Source organism: Triplophysa rosa, linkage group LG5 (genome assembly GCF_024868665.1).
Source record: "Triplophysa rosa linkage group LG5, Trosa_1v2, whole genome shotgun sequence".
Classification (NCBI taxonomy): Eukaryota; Metazoa; Chordata; class Actinopteri; order Cypriniformes; family Nemacheilidae; genus Triplophysa; species Triplophysa rosa.
The window spans coordinates 8,560,369-8,575,557 of record NC_079894.1 but is presented as its reverse complement, the minus strand read 5'-3'; the positions used below and the strand labels follow the sequence as shown (position 1 = coordinate 8,575,557).

Genomic DNA, 15,189 nt, shown 5'->3' with positions numbered 1-15,189 from the left:
TATGAACAATTACCAAACGAATAACACAGAAACAACTCCAATTTATTTTTAAGGGGCATAATAGTTTAAATATACTCCAATGCAGAGTGATGATATCTTTAACCATTTCCCCACCATAATATCCAACAGTCTTAAAGCCTCATGCTAGTACAATGGAATAGTCATGCGTTATAAAAGATGTAAAAATGATTTCGAATATAACTGGGATTTCATCGTGCAGCACCAGACTGTAAAGCAAAATATTTTATAAGGCCTTGAGTGAAGTACCGTGCTAACCCTCCAAATAAATCAGTTCTTTAAAAGATGAATATCATCCTGTGATATCTCTTTTTCTTCCACTGACCAGCACACACAAATCCAAGGTCATCTGTGATAAAGTTGTGGCTTGTGCACTATTCTTTAAATTCCAAAAACTGTTGAAGTCTTTTTCGATGTTCTGTTGATATTTTCACGGCACTAAAAAAGCAAATGCACAATAAAATTATGGGTATACAAAAACATGACCGTACACATGGCAAAGAAAAACTATAAAAAAGACTGTTGAGAGTCTTATGAATTTTTATTTATGTTCGGAATTTAAAAAAAAGTTTATTGTTCAGAAATGCATTACTCTTATGAATGGACTTACTTCAAGTGCTCTCCAAAAGTGGTGGTTATCCTGTAGATAGCTGTTTTAAGTGCCGCTCGTAGAGCAAACCTTAGAGTTTTAAAGGTGGAGTCACCCACACTGCAGGCCGTCCTCACAGGCTTGCTGGAGGCATGGGGTAGTTTGAAGTGTTTATCAACAGCCTACAATTAATTGACATGTATTAGTACAGTTTGAAATAATTGTCATTTGACAGTGAATTTCCATGATATTCCAGGTATCTTCCAAGATATTTCTAGGGAAGATTTATATGCGCATAGCAAGGATCTATTCTTAGTAAATTACACTTATAATTGTAAGGAAGAAATGTTTCTGACAAGACAAACAATGTCTCAAGATTATAATGGGACTTTCAGGCAAAGAATCCATGATTTTCCAGGCTTTCCAGCAGAAACCTCTCTTAGTGCCTTACCTCTAGCAGGACTACCAAGAAACTGAGAATGCTGGGCAAAGTGGTCTGCACCACTCCAAACTGGTCCTCAGAAAAAGAGGCTGCCACCAGATGAGATAGTCCTTTAAACATAAAATAAAAATTAATAAACACATATGGACACAATTATTCATGTATCTCCTAAAAATGAATTCTACTCCTCTAACCTTGAAGAGCCCAGATTTGAGCTTGACTGTCAGCAAACAGAGCTTGGCTGGAGGCTTCAGGAAGCTGTTCAAAAGTAAATATTTGTTCAAATATTTCAAAATAACATTTTAATGTTTTAAAGCCCAGTTTAGTGTTTCAAACAACAGGTTTATACACAGAACTAAGATACTGTAATTGATTTTAAAGGGTTAGGAAAAAGATGACTACACTAGAAAATATGACAAGTTTACATACAGTTTACTTCATAACTTTACAGTAAAAATAAAATGCAACATGAATAGATGGCGGAAGATTGTATAAAGTGAAAATGAAAAGTCAGGATTTAATTTATATTAAAAACTGTATGTAAACTGGGTCACAATCTATAATCTAACACTACAAACTAATCAGATCCACCCAGACGGACAAAAACGTGGCATCTACACATGCATTAATGATTCGCCTCATTGCTAATCTTCTGTGGCAGCATGCAGATTTAAACAGATCATTCAAGTAATGCATGCTTACGGTAATCTTACCTTGTTAAATAAATACACTATCAGCACCCGCTTTGCCAAAAAGCTTTTAACCTGAGCAGAACAATAGAGAATATCACAGGAACATGAGTTAACCGTTCTCTAGGCCATTGATCACACTGAAACGTGAACTGGCCTTTTTTTCCTACAACCGAACTGGACACTCTTTGCGTTCGCGTTCCTGTGGATACACACGCTTGGAAACCAAGCAGGTCTACAAAATTAAAGGATTAATTTATGGTTCTGCTAGGATTTGATGTTACCTGCTCTCTTCTGTTCTGGAGCCACTGGGTCAGGAAGCTGGGCTTCAGATTGGCTGGAGGAGGACTAGGAAGAGTAGCAGGAGAGGGAGGAGGACTGCCATTGGTCTGTGACTCTGTCCAAAAAAGATTAGAAAGTGACGTGAACGTGTCGAAGATGTACTAATCTTTGCAGCGTAAACACTACCTGACCAACTAGTCACTGTCTATTATGCTGGTAATATTAAAAGGATATTTCACAGGCAAAACAAAATTTCCCTATGTTTTACTAACCCTCAAGGCATCCTGACTGAATACGACTTTCTTCTTGAAGAATAATGCAGTCGATGTTATAATACCACGTATCATTTTACTTCCAAGCGGTAGAATCGGAGTGAATGGGCATCGACTTTTTGAAGCCCCAAAAAGGGCATCCATCGATCATAGAATGGCTCGACACGGCTCTGTGGTCTTAACAAATGTCTTCTGAAGCGAAACAACTGATAACGAAAGACATTAACGTTAATAGCACTCTCAATTTGGATATTTCTCTTAAACAAATGCATTCAGATAATTATATTTCATTCTGCTGTATATAGCACATACCTTGTACATACAATAGTCTATTCTTATTTTTTACTTGTACATATTTACATACAGGCATAGCTTTACTCTCTATATCTTTATCTTATGTTTATTGTATTGTATTTCTTAATTTTTGATACCCATAGGCCCTTATTTAAATCATCTGTGTACTGTATTCTTTTGTGTTATGGTCTCTGTGTACTGTTGTTGCTGTTTCTGTGTTCTGGATGCTCCTGTCACCAAAACAAATTCTTTGTATGTGCCATTTGCTTCAGAACACCTTTGTAAAGACCACAAAGATGTGTCGAGCAGTTCTTTGATCGATGGTTGCACTTTTTGGAACTTCAAAAAATTGCCCCCCATTCACTCCCATTCTAAGTAAATGATAAGTGGTATTATAACTTGGACTGCATTTGTCTTCAAGAAGAAAGTCATATTCAGCCATGAGGCCTTGAGGGTGAGTAAAACTTGGGGAAATTTTGTTTTGCCTGTGAAATATCCCTTTAATATAAATATATTGATAAGAGAAATGCTTAATTTCTTTGTTCTTTATTGATTATCTTTTCTAATCTTTACACCAATAATAAAGGAAATAAATGTAAACTATATTTAACTTTACATAAAGGAATGTATACAATATTACTGATATGGTACCAACTACTGTAATTTTGGTCTCATGACAACAATACCAATGCCTCAAAATTGATTTGGAATTAAATCTTTCATGGGCTTCTCAAAAATCTGTCATTTAAATAATTCGATCCAGTCCAAAATGACAACATTCTTCTATCGGTCTTACCTGTGGAGGCACTCCACAGTTTGGGTCCTCTCCTCATGACATGAGGGCTCTGAACAGAGCCGAACCAGGGAGACTGGGGATCCTGTTGACCAGCCAGGCGACGAATAGCAGGTGAGGAGAACGGGCTATCCAGATCTGGGGTGAAAGGAGCCGTCAGAGGGCCGTGCATACCCCCCACTGAGGACTTAAGAAAAACGGACCCAGGAGTCCTGAGTGGCATATTGGGTCGAGGTGTCTCAGGCAGGTCCTCGGCCCCTAATATGACTACAGACAGGGAAAAACACTGAGATCAATCAGCAGTTTAGAGGTTAGAAAGGCGAGTGCAAAATTTATGCCCAGTATCAGATGTGCCCTTGCTGGATGTTATGTAGGTGGCTTTACCTGAGCTGCCTGAAGAGCCAGATTTGGTGTCACTGCTGGCAGACTGAGACTTGATTCTGCCGTTAGAGGCAACGGCATCCTGATGAGCCACTAGTCTCTGTGTGAGCTCACTCAGCAGAGACAGACATTCCTTACTGATCGCATTCCAGTTATGTGGGTGACCGCCTACATATACAAGGTACATTATATTAACAGTGATGAAAATGAATGAAAGTGCATTTTAGCAGTGGAGACAAAATATTCAATAAGCCAAGATTGTCATCCCATTAGCTGACGTTTAGGTATAGTCATTTGATATTCAGAGGAGTAAAATAGATTTCAACAAGCAAGAATAACATGTTCCGAGTTGTCTATTGGACAGCTGCTTAATGCTATATATAAGCAAGCATGTTTGTACCTGGCTGACTCAGACTGAAGACTTCCTGCCTGCGTGAAGGAGAATGTTGCGATAAGAGAGCCAAGTCCTGCAGAGCCAAAAACTGCAAAAACACAAGCATGAGCAAATAAATAGGACTAATTTTGATCTTTAAATCTTTCAATTTAAATCTTTAAATACCCCAGTATCTATTTTGCTGGGAAAAAAACAAAATCCAAAACAAAATGGCAACAAACCTTCATGACTAAAGTGTTTTTCTCAGACAGGACTTTGGGCAGACACTGTTCTGCATCCTCAGTAAATAAAGACTGTACTGGGAAACTGTAGGCCTGGTAATACATAACCAATAATCAGGGTACTTGGCAACACAAATGCTATAGTAAGCTCACTGCTTTCTATCTCAGAATGAAAGAAATCAATTTAAAAACCTCAGTGACGTAGATCCTGAAGAGAAGGATAGTGATGTACCAAGTCAGGTACAAAAAAGTGCCACTAATCGACAGGTGGTAGAGAAGGGAGAAATCTAACAGGCCAGTCAATGAATCCAAAGGTTGAAGAGAACTATAAGAGTTTAAAAAGGTATGTTAAATATACAGATTCATCAATATAATTGTTTTATTCAGACATTAGTATATTAGTATACAATTTCACTTTATGCAGACTAAATTGTCAAATCTGACCTGTCTATCTGCAGATTAAGTGCGCTAGAGATCCAAGTCTTGGGAAGATACCCTAAAAACATGGACAGCATTCAAAATCATCATTTTTCTATAAAGATTTGCTTCAAGTAAATGTAAACGATTACTCCTGGAACTCACCAAAAAAAAAATAAAGCACAGTGAAATTTCTGGCTGAATACAAGGCTTGAATAACACTGCACTTCACCACCATGGTAAGAGAGCCCTTAAACCGGAGGTAATTGTATTGCTTCGAAGTCAATGTGGGAGGGACAAGGAGGGTTTCATTAATGACTTATTCATGCACGCGTTAAACATTCAGTTCACATTCATTCTAAACTAATCACAGCGTAGTTCTTAACTAGATACTTGACAGTATGACATGTTTAGGAAAACTGAACTGAATTGCCAAGTACTTACTTGTATGGGTTGAAAGGACACATAGTACATATTTTGAACCACTCCCAAAAAACTATGACTGTATCCGATGAAGGCCCCAGCCAGAAGAAGAAAGAGATGGTACTCATTCAGACAGGTTATGAGCTCACCGCTATAAAAGAAAAGATTAAAATAGTGTTATTAATTATACATTGTTAGAAAGTATAGAACACATCAAATCTGTCATTAGCTTTCCTGTGGCTCAGTGGATAAGAGCATGGTACTAGCAATGCCAAGGTCATGAGTGCAATGTCAAGGTCATGGGTTCGATCCCAGGGGATTGCACATAGTCAGAATCAAATGTATAATACAATGCAATGTAAGTCGCTTTGGATAAAAGCGTCTGCCAAATGCATAAAATGTAAGTGTAAACACTATATGGCAGGCAAAGAGTGCTGAAGTCATTTGACCTACATACGTGCAAGACTGACCCACAAGCAATTTTGGGATAAGATTACTGACAGAGTTAATTAAAATGATTTAAGACAACAGCATACGTGTCATTTCTTTAGGAATGTCCAAAATGCAATTCATGTAATGTGATCTTTTGTTGAACAGTTAAGTGTATGTGGGACAACAAAATCAGGCCATGTCATGAACCAATGCACATATCACACCTCTCACTTAGCTTGCAATGACTTCCTATAGTGCTATAACGTCCACCAATGATTACAGAGGCACACCACATCATCAACATGCCCATGATGCAGTACACCAAAGAATGGACACATTGCCGCGGGTGAAGGACTGTCCCCAGGAGAGCCACACGGGAACAAGGAATGGAAGGAACCACTAAAAGATACACAACGAGTTCTGTAATCAGTATACCACACAATAAAACACAAACAGCATATCAGATTTTTCTTCCGTTTGTCCATAAATTACAAATCTGTGTAGTTGTGTCTCCAGTTGACTTACAAGTGTAGAACTCCAGATTGAAAAATCCGGTCGCCAGAACCACTCCACACAGGACAACAAGAGAAAATATGGTGCTTGGGGCAGTCAGTAGACTTACGCATTCTGAAAGCAATGTTTGAGTTGTTGAATAAAGAAATGACGGTTCAATAAATAATGTGGATTTGTCAGTAAATCATGATAGCAGCCATTAAAGTGTTGTTCTTGAGATCATTCATTTTACCAACAATCCACTGGATGGGATGAAACAGACAAAATCTACTGAGGAACACAAAAAGTGCAGTTGTCAGAGGTAAAAGGATAACTGTCCACGCGATGCTCGCCACTGCCCTCCATATTACAACCTGTAAAAATAAGACGAGTTAGTCCATACATGTAACAGACGTGATTTTTAACTTTCCAAAAAACATTTATTGTTTTACAATAATCTGGTACAAAAATAGTAAAATAATTAAAAAGTGCATTAATTTGCCTGCAAATTGTTCTCTGCATAGCATAACTGAAAACCACAATGATGAGGTGCAGAAAGTCTTGAACTAACGTTACTTAACGAAACAGTTCTCTGACTCTTCACACACTTCTCTAAACCATCGTTGATAGCTTATTTGACAAGTGCTTACCTTTCTTATGAACCAACAATTCTGTTTAAGGGAAAACATGTTGTCATACTTGGTCAGTCATTCATTACTTTTGTAAAATCCATATCAACACGGAAAAAGTAAGAACAAGCACCGCGCCACAGATTCGAAGGACCTCGTAAGGACCACTGCGGTTGTCTAACTTATTGCCTGATTAAAATCACATTTCAATTTCGTGAGCTGAACCAATGGATTCGCTTTCTTTCTAATTTCCTATGTTAATAACTACAAACACATTGTTTGAAATGATTAATGAATAGAACTTATTCTAATACATTACAATTTAACGCAATCTATGACCTTTTTATTTAAGAGATACTAGAATTAACTTATGAATAGATTATTTTAATGTTAAACAGTAGTAACTCATTATACACAGCTTTTGTAAATTACATCAAACATGTATTTATAAAAGTACAGTAATAATGTGAGTACACAAAATAAAGAAGCTGGCCTTTAATGCTGCAATATTAATGTAAAATGATTTTAGACCTAGATTGTGCATAAAGAGACAAACGTGTATCAATCAATCAATCAATCAATCAGTGCAGGCAAACATTAAAATGTTTCATGAAATAATTCTCAGTTGTGTATTCCTTTCGCCTCATTCTGAATCAAAGCATTTTTCTCTCGATGAGTGCCGTTTGTTAACGTGATGCTGCGTCTCTCCAAGTTGGTTCTACTTTTATCCATATCACGACGCGTCTTGGTCTCAAATGCATTTGTGGGTAATATCTGAGTTGAATTTATAGACATGTCAGTCTGGACGCCTTTATGCACCACTGGCTTTTGCCCGGGTCTCAGAGGTATCGCAGGCAATGACAGCTGTTCACGTTGAGCTTTCTTATCCTCCCATAACTTCAACAAACGTCGCTGATTATTTGTCATATCTTTCAGGTTTTGTTGCAGTGACTGTACTTGGTCTTCCAGTAGTGTCTTTGATGTCACCGTGTTGGCCAGTTCAGACGTCAGTTCATCAATAGTCAAACTTAACTTCCCAGCCTTTTCAACAAGCGAACCACATTCACGCTCCTTCTCGTGCAGATCGTTTATTATATCCTTGGTAGTTTTACCGAAAAATGTCGGACTCGACTCTAACCCAATTTCAGCCCGCAGAGTCTTCGCGTGCTTCCGAAGCTCCTTGTTGTCCAGAGTTAGTTGCTTCAGTTTCTGTTTGAGCGCTTCGGTCGATCTCATTCTCGACTCGTATTGTCTCAGTTTTTCCCTCATCGCGTTCTCACGGTGCAAAGCATCGTCTCTTTCCTTTCGGCACTTTTCTAAAAGCTTCAGCGTTTCGTACTTGGATACCTTTTCCACTTTCCCAGCCATGTTTGTTGTGCTCATTCAAATGCAACGTTGGAAATGCAAATGCACCCTTGATACAGGTAGGGTTAAGGGTTCCTTTAGCAAGTTTTCCATTTGTAGTCAAGTCAGCCAATTCATAATACTGCCATCAGATGCTTAAGAATCCGAAAAAAAGTCTCCGTTTTATTTTTAATCCACTGTGTAATGATAAACTGCGCCACAGAGACTTACGGATCTGACATGCCTCCACAGAGGTTATAGGTTTGGGAGTGAACATCAGTGTAACTCTAAGCTAAGGCTAGAATGACCATTAATTAGGACACACACCACACACTGGCACAGTTTCAAGTGACACAAAATTTGTTAATTTGGAAAATGCAGCTCAGCCATTTCATAAAGACAGTGGCAACTTAAATAAAAAAAATATTTGATCTAATGAATGTGATTAATAAAAGGTTTAAAGTGCACTGGTGATGGTAGACAGAGACATATGAAACGTTTGCACTGTATCAGATCCCGACATCAAAGACAAGATAGATTAAATCCATGACAATAAACCTTTGTTTGTGCATCCTGAATGAAATTATACTCTCCACCAAAACCATGTGGTGTCACTATCAATGTCACCATTAATCACTGAGACAATAAGATCTTGAAAAAATCGTGTACGCTTAGCATATGTTCAACATTTCTGTTTGTATTTTTGTGTGTCGAAATTTGTGAACTAAAGAAAGGCTCCATATTATATTTTCTAAGTGAGTTCATATCTGTGATTTCGAATGCACATTTTATTTACAGTATACATACAATATACAGTGTAACAAAAAAATAACAATAAAACAACAATGACCTCAGTATTGTAAAATATTTAAACAATTTTCTGCGATCTAACTGTGGCTGTCAGCTTCATTAAAACTTAAGTAGCTAATCAATCAATGTGTCTATTTTTAATTACGCTCATTTAGATTTACATTATTATTCCATTACTTCATCCTGATGGAGAGTTTTTTGTACTTTAAAACATTCTAAGTACATGTACACGTTTCAAAGTGTTAGAAACAGGAGATTGACCCTCTTGAAAACAATCTCAAGCTCAATTATCACATACATATTTAAAACACCTCTATCTTTTACTTGGCAACAGTACAGTAACATGTGTCTTAACCTCAGTCGAACAAACTGCAAATCAGAAAAAATGATGTTCTGCTCACAAACAAAACAAAGCAAAACAATGTTCAAATTAGGGTTTAACCTTTATATCTTTAAACACATATTAGAAGATTTAGTGAAATCCAAACAATCACAAGTTCATTATCAAGATACCCGATTCTGTCTAATAAGGCAACAGGAGAGGCTGCAATTACAGAAGAATAACCGTTGCAGGAGCAGAGATTATGTACAGGAAGTCTTGTCTCATGTTAACGTGGAAACACCATCACAGTTTCAAAGTCTTATCAGTACAGCTACAATTGAAATATAGTCATCTTATCTAGACCAGTGCCCGCATGGTCATTTTTGTGCCAAATTCCCTTAAACTAAACATAAACAGTAAAAGTCAGAGTACATAGAGAGTGCCACACCTATAAAGACTTAGTTTTTACAATGGCCTCTATAGTTTAATTTGCTTTTGTGGATAACAAAGAACTGGTCGCTTTCAAAGAGTCTTTATGATCCTCGGCTGATTCTGTCTCGTAGGTACTGAAAAAACATGCCTGTGTGAAAGAAAATAAGGAGAGCACAAATCTTTCAGACATTGACAGCACTTTTGTTCTTTAAACTCCGCTAACACAGCATTCTCTAATTGAATGAATGTATTTGATGGCACATGATAGCCATAAGGATATGGTTCTGCTCACAGACTGGCAAGTTTCCAAGACAGTCAATAACTATTGCCAGTATTTCCATGAACATAATCCTCCACTGGGAAAACACATCTGACACCAGCAAGTCTGATCCATTAACACCGCAAGAAGCAGTGCCCAAAATTGTGATGTTATGTTAAACATGCACAACATCAGATGCTAAAAAGTGTAACTCGATTTAAATGCTTGAAATGTTAATGTCTGACAGCTAAAGAATGAACACAATAATTTATAACGCATAAAGTTTCTAAACGTACTTTGCAACCAACTGCAAGTAGGACGTGTAGAATCACAATGGATGTCATAACTGCAATGGTAATCCTTGGTTTATCATCCCTGGTGGCTGGCCAGAATGTCATTACCAGCACAGACCCTGAGAGACACAAAGCTACCACAATGGAGCACCACCTCAACCCTTCACTTGGTATTATCCACAGTATCTGTTTTTCACAAAGGCACACAAACAGGTTAGTAAGATGTAACTTCAATGCAATGACAAGAGAATGCTAAATCAAATTAATTTGATCTGTGCATGTGTTCATCATTATACACAGAATAATGAGTACTATTGAAAATGACTCACCACAGCAGGAATATAGATGGAAAGGGAGTATCCATAGACACAGACTATCTGTAGGAACGAGTAGGACACAAGACTTGTGGTCTTTCTATTCCGCCAAGTAAGAAAACACCACAAAGCTAATGGCACTAACCATGCATAGCTGTAGATTGCTGTAGCTGCCATGGTTACTTGAAAAAAATAATGACATCAATGGTTTGTACATGTTTTAAATAACAATATATTATATTTGAACTTGTGTTAACATTAAACATTTAATGACACCCCTCACTCCTTTATTTATAATATAATTAGGGCTGTTAAACGATTAATCGTGATTAATCGCATCCAGAATAAAGGTTTGTGTTTACATAATATATATCTGTATACTGTGCATATTAATTTTGTATTTATAAAGACAAAACATACACATTCTTATCTATAAATTTTAAATGTATTAATTTATATTTACCAATAATTGAAATTGTAAATAAAAGTTTATTAATAGTTATATTTTATATTTTTCTTAAATATATGCATTTATGTGTATGTGTTTATTAATACAAAATGAATATGCACAGAACACCAGCATATATTATGTAAACACAAACTTTTATTCTGGATGCGATTAATCACGATTAATCGTTTGACAGCCCTAAATATAATATATGTTTATATTATAATATAATGCTTATTTTATTCATAGCTTTTGTATGAGCTTAAAAACTATTTTACATCTATTAAGAAAAACATATTTTACCTTTCCTGAAGTCTGGCACATATTTGTATTCTGGCTGACCCTGGTGCTTAAGAAAACTGGACATGTTTCCACTAATAGCGATGGCAAAAACAAGAGTTGCACAAATCCAGAAAGGTCCTACAACAAAGGAGATCAATGCATTTACCTTTTCTAAACCTTTATTCTTCATTTTCTTGAATTCTGTGGAAGTTAGCTCACCATACAGGTCCGGCTTACTCCGTAAATAGACCTCAACAAAGTTTTTTCCAGGCCACGGTAAAACCGAACCAACTATTCTGTTCTTTACCTATGAATAAATAAACAGATTTTTAAGTCTTGTTTTGCATATGGTTATCATTATGATTAAAACAAATCTTTATTACAATATTACACAACATTCACTGCTTATATGTGGGTATTGTGGTGGATAAAAAAAAAAAAAGAAAAAAAATCACAAATCTTAAAATGATCACAATGCTGACATATACAATACTGCATATATACATATTTGCTTTAAAATGTTTACATTCATTGTAGTGTGATTGGTGACTGAGGCAGTAAAGTTCAAGTGGTTTTACCTGATGACTGTCCACATCAAATAACATTTGGTAGTACTCAAATGTCCAGAAAGGTGCACTTTTTCTTTGATCAGACAGAAACTGTATGGAAAAGCAAAACATGATTGGAGTTCACCTGCTATTTGGAAAAATGTATATTAGGTTTAGTTCAATGTCATAAATTTACCTCAGTTTTGTCATCTCCGTTCAAAGTAACGTTATCAGTTTCGTCCTCTAGAAAGCCAGTTTCAGCACTTCGTTGATTTCTAGATTTAACGGGGTCATCAATCGTCACTGTTGTGGCATCATCAAATTCTGAAAAAAATCGAATATATGAATATCCTATTTAAAATCAAATTATTTCAGATTAGGGTTGTTAAAGAGTAGTAACTTGCCTTGAAACTGAAATTGAAAATCACTACGCGCCATCACAAATGTACGTGTTCTGTAAATAAAAGCATCATATACCTGTTAGTCAATACAATTTGTATTTATTACGATTTATTAAACTAGAGGATTTAACGTTACCACTGTACAGTGTCCTGGTCATATGCACTGCAGGTATGAGAAAAGTTGTACAACCTGTTGACAGTCGGACGTATGCGGATATCATCAATCACCCAAAACAAAACACTGCAGTTTGTTGCGAATTGATTTGTAAGTATATAAATGTCTCAAATTACTTTTCGCGCTTTTAACTACAGTAAAAAGGACAAGATCAACGGTTATACCGTCGTTGTGGTCAACTCACCAACTGAAATGATTTAAAACTTTGTTTTGAATGTGTGAATTTTAAAACGCGGAAATAAATATCAAACCGTATATAATACAAGTCTTTGCTTATTAAAAACAGTTCTTATGTGGTTTTGAAAACAGGTTAGCCATGGAAAAAATAAAAAAGTGACTATTGCTATCTATCGAAGAATTATACTAACTGTGAAATTTAAAAACACGTTTGAATGTGAATGATTTTTTTATGTAAAGACTTTTATTTTGGTATGTAGCCGGTTGACGTTTCTCCAGGAGCGCGACGCTTTTAATTGCCTTTATATCTTTTTTACTTGACTACATTCTTGTAATTATACCCTTTAATGAAATAGCCAAGTCAAAATTTGAGATAAAATCATAGGTTGTATGGTTTACTGAGCTTGGAGCCGGTTAGGATGTACTTAAACGATGACTATGGAGCTGTTTATGTGCGAGAGAAAGGAGAGCTGCGTTATGTAAACGCAGATGCTCCGCAGCCGCACAGACTCTCCTTTAAACTGTGCATTGACACATTACCCTCAGCCGGCCATGGAAAGAGAAGCGATCATTTCATCTTTACCTACAACAAAGAGGGAAGTCTGCGGTACACGGTTAAATCTTTATTTGATATATCATTGCAGTTCATTGCGGATCACATTGAGCATGTCGATTCACTGGTCGGTTTTCCTGAGCAAATGGCTGATAAGTTGTTCTCGGTGGCTGAAGAGAGACACAAGTTCACCGACCCTCAAACTGCACCCAGAGCACTGCAGCTTTTCTGTGAAGCCTATGAAGAACTGGTGCTGAAATCACTATGTTTGAGAAATAGGTAAGAACTTGTGTCAAGTGAACATGGCAAGCAAAACAAACGTGTCTACAATTTAGTGATCTGCCTAAATAGTCTATATAATGCCATGCTGAAGAATCTCTTATTTTTTCTCAGGCATCTTTTGATATCTGAAAGATTGGAAGAGATAAGACAGTTTCAGAGTCTGGAATGCCTAGACCTCTATGGATGCAGATTAGGTGACAGTCATGACATTTTTACATACATAACCTCTGAGGCTCTGGCTAGGTAAGAACAATGCGTAGTTCTTTTACTGTGTACATTAAATTATACAATAGCAGATATATTTATTGCATATTCTTGTTTCTGCAGTCTAGTGAAGCTTTTCATGGGTGCAAACCGCCTTTCTGATGCAGGCCTGCAGAGATTGACAGCACCAATCAGGGTCATGAAGAAAGGCCTAGAAAACCTGTAGCTTCTAGACCTCTCTGGTATGTTTGTGACAGATTTATAGTCAGAAATCTCTGTATTACAATAAACAATAACAGGTGTCTAAAACCAGGTTGAGTTTAGAGTTGATGCTAACTTACACCTTTGCCCCACTGTTGATGTTGATACAGAGAATCCCATCACAGAGAAAGGTCTGGGATATCTAACATGCTTTCCATTGCTTAAAAAACTAGACATATCAAGGACAAATGTAAAGGTAACACACATGTTTAATTAACATAAAATAGTTTCATTACCTTTCTGTTGGTTTCTTGGAAGTTTAATTGCGTTTCTGTAAGTTTTAATAGAGGTCTTAAATCTGTCTTAGCTTAACGTGACATTGAAAGGATTCTTCAGAAGAAAGATGGGAATGGTCCTCTCAGAGATGCCTTTAAAGGAGTTTGCTCACTCTGATTGCAAAACAGAGGGCTGGGCTGAACAGGTAACGTACACACACAAAAAATCCATATCTGTGTATTGTTGCTCATGTAAAGATTTTATGTAAAGGCGCTCCCTCCGCTCTAAATTTTATTAAAATCTTCACTAAGGTCATAAACCAATGGGAAATTACTGCTTCAGAAGTGCCAAAGACAGAAGACAAGCCAAAAACAAATGCTCTGCGTTTCTGTGAGTTTTTTTGAGACATTTGTTTTTAATTGAAATTTTTTTTTGAATGTTGAATTGTGTCTATAATACTTTAGCTATCAAAACACCAAACATGAATATTTTATTCTGCTTAATTTAGGTTATATTGTTTTTAGATGGAAGGGAAAAGTTTGTTCGCGAGACATTAAACTCCTTGTCTAGGACAAATGATGTCACAAATGAAGACAAAGTGCTGGTTCACTTTTATAGGCTTGATTCATGTGGTGGGATTTCTTCAGTAGAACACAACACTCATCCCACAACTGTTGCTACTGTACAGAAGGGCAAGAAGAGGAGACTGTCAGGGGAGGAAGAAGAACAAAGCATAATTCCTCTCGCAAAGCGCCAGTCTCTGTCAGCTTTATCTGCAGAGGACTTAGATCTGTTAAATAGTTACTAAGCAACAACAGGCATCCTAAATATTTGTCAATGCAGTCCTCTGTGAGGAAAAAGACATTGAAATGCTTTTAATTTGTATTTTTCACAATTAAGTTTTTCTGTAATTCATGTCTTTTTTTTGTTAAGGCTTCATTGGCATCTAGGGGGCAACATACAGTCATACACAATACAAATTCATTTTGAGTAATCACTTGTATGTGTTTTGTGAATATACATTAGTTGTGTCCAGATAAAACGAAATTAAGATGGTCTTCAGAAGCCCATGTTAAAGTTCTTAAGTGTGTCACAAGATA

General features: G+C 36.6%; 4 protein-coding genes across 4 annotated transcripts; 1 reads left to right on the top strand and 3 right to left on the bottom strand.

Annotated features, from left to right (window-relative positions):
* Nucleotides 1-21: 21 nt before the first annotated feature.
* On the bottom strand, nucleotides 22-6,942 carry ndc1 (NDC1 transmembrane nucleoporin). Its single transcript, XM_057333359.1, has 18 exons — nucleotides 6,790-6,942; nucleotides 6,393-6,513; nucleotides 6,173-6,274; nucleotides 5,872-6,046; nucleotides 5,237-5,366; nucleotides 4,958-5,066; nucleotides 4,820-4,871; nucleotides 4,568-4,700; nucleotides 4,376-4,468; nucleotides 4,161-4,242; nucleotides 3,764-3,928; nucleotides 3,383-3,646; nucleotides 2,023-2,135; nucleotides 1,763-1,813; nucleotides 1,244-1,307; nucleotides 1,059-1,159; nucleotides 629-789; nucleotides 22-456 (listed from the first exon to the last, which is right to left on the bottom strand). Exons 1-18 carry the CDS (start codon nucleotides 6,826-6,828, stop codon nucleotides 393-395), a joined length of 2,019 nt encoding a protein of 672 aa, XP_057189342.1. The 5' UTR covers nucleotides 6,829-6,942; the 3' UTR covers nucleotides 22-392.
* A 249-nt stretch (nucleotides 6,943-7,191) lies between these two features.
* On the bottom strand, nucleotides 7,192-8,402 carry zgc:113691 (uncharacterized protein LOC503529 homolog). Its single transcript, XM_057333364.1, has one exon. The coding sequence runs from the start codon at nucleotides 8,149-8,151 to the stop codon at nucleotides 7,390-7,392; it is 762 nt and encodes a 253-aa protein (XP_057189347.1). The 5' UTR covers nucleotides 8,152-8,402; the 3' UTR covers nucleotides 7,192-7,389.
* A 359-nt stretch (nucleotides 8,403-8,761) lies between these two features.
* On the bottom strand, nucleotides 8,762-12,622 carry yipf1 (Yip1 domain family, member 1). Its single transcript, XM_057333363.1, has 10 exons — nucleotides 12,581-12,622; nucleotides 12,358-12,411; nucleotides 12,225-12,274; nucleotides 12,017-12,144; nucleotides 11,851-11,931; nucleotides 11,492-11,579; nucleotides 11,294-11,410; nucleotides 10,558-10,724; nucleotides 10,232-10,414; nucleotides 8,762-9,824 (listed from the first exon to the last, which is right to left on the bottom strand). The coding sequence occupies exons 3-10, from the start codon at nucleotides 12,256-12,258 to the stop codon at nucleotides 9,729-9,731; spliced, it is 894 nt and encodes a 297-aa protein (XP_057189346.1). The 5' UTR covers nucleotides 12,259-12,274; nucleotides 12,358-12,411; nucleotides 12,581-12,622; the 3' UTR covers nucleotides 8,762-9,728.
* Nucleotides 12,623-12,838: 216 nt separating this feature from the next.
* Nucleotides 12,839-15,083, top strand: lrrc42 (leucine rich repeat containing 42). Its single transcript, XM_057333360.1, is given in 7 exon segments — nucleotides 12,839-13,405; nucleotides 13,520-13,651; nucleotides 13,736-13,854; nucleotides 13,984-14,069; nucleotides 14,181-14,294; nucleotides 14,401-14,479; nucleotides 14,614-15,083. Coding segments are annotated over 7 exon segments (1,227 nt in total). The 5' UTR covers nucleotides 12,839-12,992; the 3' UTR covers nucleotides 14,898-15,083.
* The last annotated feature ends 106 nt before the right edge of the window (nucleotides 15,084-15,189 follow it).

Bases quoted from the DNA above. Each gene is read 5' to 3' on its own strand.
- ndc1 (XM_057333359.1), bottom strand. From the start codon at position 6,828: ATGTTTTCCCTTAAACAGAATTGTTGGTTCATAAGAAAG. The intron at 6,275-6,392 runs GTAAAATGAATG...CATTGCTTTCAG, and splicing joins TCCCATCCAGTGGATTGTTG to AATGCGTAAGTCTACTGACT. The intron at 4,701-4,819 runs GTCAGATTTGAC...AAACTCTTATAG, and splicing joins CTTAATCTGCAGATAGACAG to TTCTCTTCAACCTTTGGATT.
- zgc:113691 (XM_057333364.1), bottom strand. From the start codon at position 8,151: ATGAGCACAACAAACATGGCTGGGAAAGTGGAAAAGGTATCCAAGTAC.
- yipf1 (XM_057333363.1), bottom strand. From the start codon at position 12,258: ATGGCGCGTAGTGATTTTCAATTTCAGTTTCAAG. The intron at 11,580-11,850 runs GTAAAACCACTT...ATTTATTCATAG, and splicing joins TTGATGTGGACAGTCATCAG to GTAAAGAACAGAATAGTTGG. The intron at 9,825-10,231 runs GTACGTTTAGAA...TCTTTCACACAG, and splicing joins TACTTGCAGTTGGTTGCAAA to GCATGTTTTTTCAGTACCTA.